Source organism: Podarcis vaucheri (genome assembly GCF_965113315.1).
Source record: "Podarcis vaucheri genome assembly, chromosome: 7".
NCBI lineage: Eukaryota > Metazoa > Chordata > Lepidosauria > Squamata > Lacertidae > Podarcis > Podarcis vaucheri.
Genome location: NC_138765.1, coordinates 78,007,934 through 78,019,022, shown reverse-complemented (window position 1 = coordinate 78,019,022; position 11,089 = coordinate 78,007,934). Strand labels below are relative to the sequence as shown.

At 45.8% G+C, this 11,089-nt stretch overlaps 1 protein-coding gene and 1 pseudogene across 2 annotated transcripts in view; one reads left to right on the top strand and one right to left on the bottom strand.

Annotated features, from left to right (window-relative positions):
• Positions 1–6,657: 6,657 nt before the first annotated feature.
• On the bottom strand, positions 6,658–7,342 carry LOC309536685 (elongin-B pseudogene; annotated as a pseudogene). The gene has a single exon. The product of its transcript is annotated as an elongin-B pseudogene (transcript).
• Positions 7,343–7,633: 291 nt separating this feature from the next.
• Positions 7,634–11,089, top strand: part of LOC309536201 (solute carrier family 2, facilitated glucose transporter member 5-like) — a 43,316-nt gene continuing 39,860 nt past the window's right edge. Inside the window, exon 1 of the mRNA XM_082230173.1 lies at positions 7,634–7,886. Within this exon, the coding sequence (XP_082086299.1) occupies positions 7,839–7,886 (48 nt within the window). The 5' untranslated portion in view covers positions 7,634–7,838. The remainder of the gene's footprint in view (positions 7,887–11,089) is intronic.

Here is an 11,089-nt window from a genome sequence, read left to right as displayed (position 1 = left end):
GGAAGGGAGTGTGGGCCCTGCTGCTGCCGCCCACTGAAAAGAGGTGAGAGGCTCCACCTGGATGGGGAGGTTGAGAGGCAGGCGGGGAAAGAGCAGTCATGTTCTCCAGTCAGACCATTGCGGCTCGGTCGCTCCAGTGGCGTTGGCGGTGAGGGCTGGGATGGTGCAGCAGGCTCTGTTCAGCCTCCATTAGGGCGGTTAATTAATTTTTTTTTAAAAAAACTGCCTGCTCCAAAGGTCTTATCTTACTACACTAGGGATTACCGTATTTTTCGCTCCATAAGACACACTCTTTCCCTCCTAAAAAGAAATGTGTGTGCAAGCGGGAGGCAGGGGGAAAAGCCCCCAAGAGCCGCGTCAGTCCCTTCTCCCTCCTCGTAGAAAAGCCCACAGGAGCCGTATGCTCTTTAAAGGGTGCGCCGGCTTCTGCTGGCTTTTTTAGGAGGTGGGTTTTTTTTAGGAGCTGCTGGCTTTTTTAGGAGCGTGTGTGCGGCTCTTGGGGGCTTTTCCCCCTGAGGAGGGAGAGGGGCAGCCCGTCCGTGGGATGGGATACAGGCTCTGCTCAGCGCTCCCTTTTAAAATATTTTTTTTTCTTGCATTCCCCTTCTAAAAACTAGGTGCATCTAATGGTCAGGTGCGTCTTATGGAGCGAAAAATACGGTATATAGCTATATCCGAAATTTCATGCATATCAGTTAATATCTTGACCCTCCTCCATGAAAACAGCTGTTTACTTGGCCGTTTTCCTGTCATGAAGGCTGAAATTTCAATTCAGGGGAGGAGGGTCAAGATGTTAACTGGCATGCATGAAATTTCACATATAGCTATATAATCCCTAGTGTAGTAAGGTAAGACCTTTGAAGCAGGCATTTTTTAAAAAAAGTTTTTTTATGAACCACCCTAGCCTCCGTGCCTCACCCTGGCATGCCCCCCTCATGCTCCCATGCACCTCGGCCTGCCTACACACACCTGGGCACCATCAACCCATGGTACGCCACTGGACACAAAGAAGGCTGTCGCCCTACCTTACCTGAGCAGCCAAGTCTTTAGCATATGCGCCGCCAGGGTGCAAAGATCTGCCCAGAGCCCCCAAATTTAGTTTAGCCCCCAAATTAACTTTGATTAGAAAGGAGGAAAAAGAAACAAACTTTTTTATGTGCTCCTTTATTTACAATACGCTTATACTTCAGTATACAATACCACCACACTTAAACTTATAAGTATTGTTTAGGCACGTACTTAGAAGAAACATCAGTCGTGTCAAAGTGCTGCTGACCCCACTGCCGCATAGCGGCTCAATACAATATGTAACATAATATTTTGATGTAAGAGTTAATTTCATGTGCATGGCAGAAATCGAGAGAACAGAAATCGGGCTCCGGCAGCGTGGCAGCAGCGGGAGGCCCCATTAGCTAAAGTGGTGCTTCAGGTTAAGAACAGTTTCAGGTTAAGTACGGACCTCTAACCTGAGGTACCACTGTATGTATTTTGTTTTTCTTACTTGATCAAAATTATTTATTATTTCATAACAGGTAGATGGTTAAGAACTTAGGCAGCTTCAGCAGCGGGCACCTGGTGCCCCCCAGAAATTGGCGCCCGGGTGCCCTGCACCCCTTGCACCCCCTGGTAAAGACGGCCCTGTACGTGAGCATCTGAGGGCAGAGAAACCACTAAGAGGATGGAGGTGGTCTTTCAGATATTTGAGGCCAAAGTCATTTACGGCTTTAAACATTCACTTGAGTGCCTTGAAGTGGCTCCAGATTACCGTATTTTTCACTCTATAAGACGCACCAGACCACAAGACGCACCTAGTTTTTGGAGGAGGAAAACAAGAAGAAAAATATTCTGAATCTCAGAAGCCAGAACAGCAAGAGGGTTCGCTGCACAGTGAAAGCAGCAATCCCTCTTGCTGTTCTGGCTTCTGGGATAGCTGCACAGCCTGCATTCTCTCCATAAGACGCACACATGTTTCCCCTTACTTTTTAGGAGGGAAAAAGTAAGTCTTATAGAGCAAAAAATACGGTAGATCCCATGAGACTGCTCAGGAAGCTGAGTTCTGCAGATTCCTCTTCCACCCACAGATTGTCCCCATGAGAACTATGAGCTCTACCCGTGAGCTGTGGCCTCTGAGCAGCAACTTCTTTGTAGGTTCAGTTAAGCGTGGGGCCTGTTTGTTATTACCCTGAGTGCCCGTCTTTCAAAGTGTCTCGGCAAACATTATCCAAAAAAAGGTCACGTTAAAGCGTTGCTCGTTGAAGTGGTTTGCAAAGTGCGAACCACAATGCAGGAGTCAAATAAGAACAGAATAACTTGTCCCAAGGCTAGGGACGAAGGGGAGAAATTTTATTCCGTTCACATTTAAAGACAAAACGCCCAACTTTCAGAAACAATTCACAAACGGAGCACAGCCATCCTTTGATATTGGCGATTTCCGCAATGCAGTTGTGCATTGTGCAAAAATGCACATAAAGTGTGCATTAAAATGTACCTATTGTACAAGGTAGCATATGAAAAGGCATTTATACGTTGGGGAAATTCACCCAGCCATCTCATTTCACAGTCTCTCTCCGGTAGTAGACAGCCTCTGAACCCCCACAAACACAGCATGGTGACAAACTTTCCCCCCTCTCTGTCACCAGCAGCCTTTAGTGCTATTGGGTTATTTTGTCTTTCTATATGGCGCATACACACTGATAAGACTTATTCTCCATGGATTGTTTTCAAAAGCCGTCTAAGCTGGCAAACCTTAATCAAGCGTATAATCCAATTCACAACCCACATAATTAAGCCTGGATTTCAGAATGAAAAGTCCAGTTATCCATTGCTTTTGGCAAACACTGTCTATAGTAGGAGAGAAACGGGGTGGGGTGGGGTGGGGAGTGGATCAGTCCAATGGTCGATTTAAGTCCCGCATCCTGTTCTCACTGGGGGGAAGCAGATGCTTGTGGGAAATTAAAGCACAAGAAAACTCTGCCCTCCTACAGCTTCCAGCAACTGGTGCTCAGAAACATTACATTACAGAGCACAGACATTGTGGCTGTTAGCCATCGATAGCCTTCTGCACCATGAATTTGAAGATTAAAGTCATCCAAGTTGGTGGCCATCACTGCGGGAGTTTAACTATGTGCTGCATGAAGAAGTCCTTTTTTTTATCTGTCCCTGAATAATAATAATAATAATAATAATAATAATAATAATAATAATAATAATTTATTGCTTATACCCTGCCCATCTTCCAACATTCATCATCACTGGATGTCCACAAATCTAATGATAAAAATCTAATTTTAAATTGTTGTAGCCTGCCCTGGGACCTACTGGTGAAGGGTGAGCAATATTATCATTATCATCATTTATTGCTGATCAGTCCTCTTTTTGTCTTGTTATGAGTTAATGTTTTTTAATGGAAGTGAGAGCTGGACCATAAAGAAGGCTGATCGCCGAAGAATTAATGCTTTTGAATTATGGTGCTGGAGGAGACTCTTGAGAGTCCCATGGACTGCAAGAAGATCAAACCAATCCATTCTTCAGGAAATCAGTGCTCACTGGAAGGACAGATCCTGAAGCTGAGGCTCCAACACTTTGGCCACCTCATGAGAAGAGAAGACTCCCTGGAAAAGACCCTGATGTTGGGAAAGATGGAGGGCACAAGGAGAAGGGGACGGCAGAGGACGAGATGGTTGGACAGTGTTCTCGAAGCTACAAACATGAGTCTGACCAAACTGCAGGAGGCAGTGGAAGACAGGAGTGCCTGGCGTGCTCTGGTCCATGGGGTCACGAAGAGTCGGACACGACTATATGACTAAACAACAACAGTCCTCTTTAGTGCTTTTTAGGGTGCAGGCTTGCTTTACAAAATTCTCTCTCATCCTCAAATAGCCTATACCAGTTAAAGGAAAAGGTGACTTTTGAAAGCCGCCTCTTGAGTTCTGTGGCTTCAAGAGGGAGCCAGAGGACCAGAAAACAGGGTGGCTGATCGAAGGTCACATGTGCAAGAGCAGCAAATCATCTCTGTGGAATTAACGCTTTGAGCTACGGTTGTCAACCTCTCTCAGTACCAAGGAAATATAAAGGGCAAATAGAAAGAGAATCTACCCAAGTGATGCCGACACTAAACCCCACACATACACTAAGGAAAATAATACATGTTTTACCACCAGCACCAGCACCACCCTCTCTTTCTTCCCAACCTTAATACTGCATATAACACTAATGTCTCACAACAAATGTAACTGATTCTAGAAAACACAGCCTGAAAAAAGAGACAATGCACGTACTTTTGTAACGTAAGGACATCTTTAATAAAAATTATATTTTTTAAAAATAAGTGGTTGATAGATGCTACCTGGTTTAAGTCATTTTTAATTTTTTTAATTTACTTTTTTGATTGTAAACCTGTGGGCAGGGGCTGTCTCATTTTAACTGATGCCATGTATGCCACCCTGGGAATGATTTGGATGAAGAACTGGGTAAAATGCTCTCAATACAGTCATACAGTACTTGTTCGAAACCAAGGCGTGGCTTCCGATCGGCTGCAGGAGCGTCCTGCAGCCAATTGGAAGCCGCAGAAGCTGCGCCAGATATTCAGCTTCCGAAAATCATTCAAAAACCAGAACACTCTCTTCCGGTTTTCAATCGTTTGGGAGCCGAAACATACGAGTTCCAAGGCGTTCGGCAACCAAGCTATAACTGTCATAATGAAAATAATAGGCACTAACCACCACTACAGTCAAACTTAAAAATGTCAACACCACCAGTCATTCTACATGTGCTGACAAGGAAGCCGCTCGGAGTGGCTGGGGGAACCCAGTCAGATGGGCGAGGTATAAACAATAAATTATTAGTATTAGTATTAGTAGCAATGAAGGTAATGATTTGGTGGGGGCTTTCAATTCTACATCAGGTATTGCACTGACCTGCCTAAAGGGGGAGCCAGAGGACCAGAGAAGAGGGCAGCCAATCAAAAGTCTTATGTGCAAGAGGGGCAATGGCATCTCTGTGGAATTAACCCTTTGGCTGCATTATTAGTACTATAAAACGAGGTACAATTGTCATAAGGGGCCGATAGATGCGACCTGGTTTAAGATCTTGATGTTAACCCCAGATGTGTGTGACAGGTTACCCAATCACAAAAGAAATAATTTTGCACTTTCTCAGCAGCAAGTTGTTCCTTGTTGTTACTTTATATCATAAAATGTGTTTGTACCCAACTCTCTCTCTTCTCTCTCTCTCTCTCTCTCTCTCTCTCTCTCTCTCATTTACATTCCACCTTTTCCTCCAAAGAGCTCAAGGTGGCATACATGGTTCCCTCCCCCTCCTTGTTTAGTCCCCACACCAGCCCTGTGAAGGCTGATCAGGGAGAGAGGCAGTGACTGGTCTAAGGCCTCATGACCAAGTGGGGATTTGAACCCTGGTCTCCCAGATCCTTGTCCAAGACTCTAACCACTGTACCACATTCCCTTTCAACATTAGTCATAATTTAAGCAGATCCATCGAAATGAGTGACCATGGGTTCATTAACTTCAACAGGTTTACTTTGAAATGGTGATTTTTTTGGTCCCCAGCTGGGTCCCTACCCTACAATAGACATCACCACATGCTCTCAAGTAACCCTCTGTAGACATGCTTGCATGATCCTTGGAAAACATGATCCATGGAAAATTGCATGATCAAGAAAACATGGATCAAGTAGGTACAGGAGGAGGAGGAGGAGGAGGAGGAGGAGGAGGAGGAAGAAGAAGAAGAAGAAGAAGAAGAAGAAGAAGAAGAAGAAGAAGAAGTTGTTATTTGTACCCTGCTCATCTGACTGGGTTTCCCCATCCACTCTGGGCAGCTTCCAACAAAGATTAAAAATACCGTACATTAAAATGTCACACATTAGAAACTTCCCTGAACAGGGCTGCCTTCAGGTGTCTTCTAAAAGTCTGGTAGTTGTTGTTCTCTTTGACATCTGGTGGGAGGGCGTTCCACAGGGCGGGTGCCACTACCGAGAAGGCCCTCTGCCTGGTTCCCTGTAGCTTTGCTTCTCACAGTGAGGGAACTGCCCGAAGGCCCTCAGCTCTGGACCTCAGCGTCCGGGCAGAACGATGGGGGTGGAGACGCTCCTTCAGGTATACTGGGCTGAGGCCGTTAGCAGCTTAGCTTCCATATAAGAACATAAGAAGAGCTTGCTGGATCAGGCCAATGGCCCACCTAGCATGCTACGCTCACAGTGCCGACTCAGGTGCCCATGGGAAACCCTCAAGCAAAACCCAAGCACAAGAGCACTCTCCCCTTTCCAACATTATTCAGAAGCATGAAGGCAGGACATAGCCATTGTGACTACTAGGCACCGATGACCTTCTCCTCTATGAATTTGTCAAGTCCTCTTTTAATACCAGGTACAAACCACACCCATCTCCCATTGCACACAAATGGAAAACTGGTGCTGCAGATATTTCTCTTCTGGGGTTGGTCAGGGTTTTTTTGTTGTAGGTAGTGAGCCAGTTGGGAGTCTGCCTTCAGCCGGATTTGGCTCAACGGTGGCTAGCTGCCAACCCCGAAAAATGACAGATGATGCAACTCTGGCCTGAAACACACACAGCAGCAGCGGCTCAGGTGGTGAATGCTTGTGCAGGAGGTTGAGATGTTACCCACAGCCTAGTTTATCTGCATCCATTTATTTTTTTTACCAGCTGAACTTTCATTGTTTCCAAAACCAAAAATGAAAACATTGCTCTGTTTGATGAGTGGGGAGGGGCTTGGAAGGAGGTGTGGTCTTGTATGGAGAGGGGTGGAGTAAAAGGGGGATCTGGATTGGAGGAGTGGGACAGTGCCATGTCTCTCTCCACGCTGGAGGGTTGAGGGAGGGAGTGGCTGGTGGGGAAGGGGGTGCCACGGATTTTGCAGCTCGCTCCGTCTCCCTCTGGCCTCTCACTGCACTGCTTGCTCGTTGGCACTACTACCAGAGTCCTGGGGCTCCATCACGTCTGGGAGCTCTGGGGGGCTGGAGAAGGGATTAATGTGGAGGGGCTCAAAGGCATCTTCAGAGGCTCTGAAGGCCAAGCCAACTGTTGCTGGGGCCTGAGGTTGTGCTGTCTGGCTGGTGAAGCCACAGTCTCCAAGGGTTTTGCTGTCATCCAACAGCTGGTCATCCTTGTATAGCCTTTGTTCTTCTGGGGGTCTCTTAAGTATCCCCTCAACAATTCTTTTCAGCTCATACACTGGAGTCCTTGGCGTCTGTGAAGATGGTCGTCTTGTGACGTTGGATCATTAAAAAGACATCTAACCTCAGCCCAGACCCCCCAGAGAGGAAAAAGCAGCAGAACCCCCAGTCGTCTGCATCCATGTTTTGATATCCACCCATCTGCTCATTTTCTTCCACATTCTCCTTCTTGCTGGCACCAGACAAAAAGAACTAGGGAAGCAGAAATTAAGCCAGGTAATAATTGCCAGCCCTCCTTTGCTGCTCATGTATCTCAGGAACATCTCCCTGCTGCGTGGGGTGTGTTAAGGTCATGATCCTCTTCTGTTGTGTAACATTGAAACCTCCGCAACAGCCTTGACAAGGAGCCGTGGAAGCGAAGCTATCCGAGCTGCCAAGTCCAGCCCTCGCTCTTTATTTTCTAAGAGCTGAGAAACTGTGGAGGATCAAGCTGGCAAAAGATCTGCCTCCTGGAGCCTGAAGAACAGGCAACTCTAAGGTCCAAGAGGGCAGAACAAGCCTGTTAAGCAGTTGGGGTCTTGGACAGAGTCAAAGTGCAAGAAAGAGACATAGCACAACCCTTCGTTTCAGCATTTTCTTTCTCATCCCGAACGCAAAAGCTCTCAGGCCCGTTGCGGTTCTCGGTTCCTTGAGCATGAAAATGGAGAAGGGCTCCGAGGCAACGCTCACAGGCAAGGAAGGGGTAAGTTGCGGAGGGTTTCGTAAAATCATAGAATTGCAGAATTGGAAGGGTCCCGCAAGGGTCATGTAGTCCAATCCCCTGCAGTGCGATGACAGCTAAAAAATCCTCAACAGATGAGCACCCAACCTCTGTTTAAAAACCTGCGCTGAAGGAGAGATTTGTATCCCACCCACCATATTAAAAAACGATCATAAAAGTCTGGACCATCGGAATTATTTTAAATGGGTCTGTCACGGCTTTGCCCATAAAGTGCTGCTAGATGAGGGGCAAGGTTTACAAAGAAATGTCATTGTTCCCTGATAGCTGGGAATAACTCTCCAGCCTTTGGAGTGCAATATGCACCACAGCCCAGAGAGAGTGATAACCTGCTGCTAAGGGCTGAAATGGTTCAGATTCAGTTGTGTAGTTTGAATTTGAAGGAGAAAGATAATTTCTGGATGGGGTTGACAGACCCTCCAAGTGTCCCTATTTTCCAGGGACATCCCTGATTTAGAGAAGCAGTCCCAGTTTCTGATTTGATCCCAGAATGTCCCACTTTTCCTTAGGATGTCCTTATTTTGATTGGAGAAAGGTTTGAGGGTATGGTAAGGTCTCCCTATTTTCATTGGAGAAATGTTCGAGGGTATGGAGTTATCTGACCTCCCGAGCTGTCTGAAGGCAATCCTATATAGGTAAGTGGGTTTTTTAAAATGTTTAATGCTTTATTATGATTTTATGTTGGAAGTTGCCCAGAGTGGCCAGGGAAACCCAGTAAGATGTGTGGGGTATAAATAGTAAAATTATCATTTTGGAATGAGACGTCTCTATTTCCATCAGAGAAGTGTTGGAGGGTCTGGGTTGATTTTAAAATGGGATGCAGCCTTGAAAGGGGGTCAGGCTCTAGTTGCTTACTGGAGATCTGCAGAGGCAGGACCTAGACTCAGCCTAGACTGAAAGCAGCATGTTGAGAATGAACCCAAACGATTCCGGATTGAGATGTGGTGCAAATAGGTTAGCCCCACTATGCAAAAACCAGTGGATTGAAGCCTGGGGCCTTAGTATTTCTGAGTCCTTCTGGGTGTGGGCTTCCTTTGCCTTAGTTTCATCAGCACCAGAAGAGTCCCATCTAGCCAGTTGCACTAGAGTGTCGCAAAGGCCGTTAGAAACCGAAAGATAGGTAAAACATCTGACCTCCAGTGCTCACTAATGCAGCGCCTGCCTGGGGAAGGTGGTCTAAAAATGTGTTGCTCTTTTGAAGACAGATTTCTGTTGGCCAGGTGGGAGAGTTGCCAGAGTCCGAGTCTGCATCAAAGCCTCTGGAAGACAGGCTGGATCTCCTCCCTCCAGGCAAAAGTCCCCAGGCTGAGATGGAATCAGAAGTTTCCCAGGAATGGAAATACTTTATTGTCACTTGTACAACTTGTATACAGTGAGATTACACGGGAATGGAATGCTCACTGCTAAGACTGAATCTTAGAAATGATTTTTATTAGCTAGGGAAGTGCTAGGGGCAATATGGAGAGCAGGATTTGCCCTTGGCTAGATCAGCATCGCTCAGTTGTCTACGAGTTTTCTTTGAATTGTAGAGTTAGAAAGGGACCCCAAGGGTCATCTAGTCCAAGCCCCTCATAGCTGTCAATGTTTTCCCTTTTTTAAGGGAAATTACCTTATTCTGAATAGGATTCCTCGCAAGAAAAGCAAAAAGTTGACACCTATGAAGCCCCTGCAATGCAGGAATCTCAGCTAAAGAATTCCCGCCAGGTGGCCTGAAAATAATGGTCACGACTATGGCTGTGCACACAATATAACTTTGAAAAACATCCTTTCCCTTATACAGTGGTACCTCAGAAGTCAAACAGAATCCGTTCCGGAAGCCCGATTGACTTCCAAAACGTTCAGAAACCAAGGCACGGCTTCTGATTGGCTGTAGGAAGCTCCTGCAGCCAATCAGAAGCCGTGGAAGCCACATTGAACGTTCAGGTTCCAAAGAACGTTCGCAAACCGGAACACTCACTTCCGGGTTTGTGGTGTTCGGGAGCCAAAACATTTGACTTGCAAGGCATTTGGGATCCAAGGTACGACTGTACTGAGTCAGACCCTTGCTCCATTCTAGCTCAGGGTTGTCTCAGCCTACTCGCAATGATTTCAGGCGTAGTTCTTCTTCCTGGAGACACCAGGGATTGAACCCAAGGCTTTCTGTGTGCAAAGCAGAAGCTTTAAGCACTGAGCTACAGCTCCTCCCCAACCTGATATAGAACCCTTCGTTTTATACCAGGCTGCAAGCTGTCCTTGCAGAAGGATTTATTCTGAAATGCAATGCATTTGGGCATTATTAAAGCTCTTCCCTTTCAACAACACCACCCACAACTGGCGCCTTTGTGTCCACATGCTCCCCAGACTTCAGCATTATTAAGTGCCAAGGAGTCTTGGTTTCAGATGCCAGTACTACATAGCTGACCATTAGAAAGCTCTGTCTATTAGCTTTTTTTTTTTTTTTAGCTGCCCTGAAGACTTGGTAGTTGGACATTATAAAAAAGGTTAAAAAGACATGAATGAATAAATAAATATTTTGTCTCCTGTTTCCATTCGCAGCTACACGCCTGTGGTGCCCCCCTACCCACCCTAATTAAGAGCAGGAAGGAGGGCATAATCCTGCCCCACACCCAGGGAGTCCTAAGAGTTCAAGCAAGCTAGCACATGTCAGGTGCTTATTCTTTAAACAAAGCCTGGGCATCCTTCCAACAATTATTTTTAGCACTCTTATATCACTTTTTGATGCCACAAAAATGTTATATTAAATAAAAATAAAAATCCTTATTGTATAAATAAACCCTGTAAAGGAAGGGCGAACCCAGAAAATCTTTCCTACTCTTTCCAGAGCTGGCATCTGGATTTTAAACCTAATTTGCAAAAAATATATCTAGGTAGCTACATTTTCATTGTTTTTTCAGTGTGGTGCAGTGGTTAGAGTGTTAGACTATGACATGGGAGACCAGGGTTCAAATCCCCACTCAGTGAGTTAGACTGACTTACCTCACATGGTTGTTGTTTTTTTTGGAAGGACAACAGCAGAAATCATTCAATGTGTTATGTACTTAAAGGTTAATCCTGTTATTATCCATCAAGAAAGGTGCTTGAGGTGTAGCTTAGCAATTAGCCAGACTGGCATGATGTTTGCTGAGGTAGCATGAATCCTGATTGGCTGTGTTGTTCTGAGGGAGTTT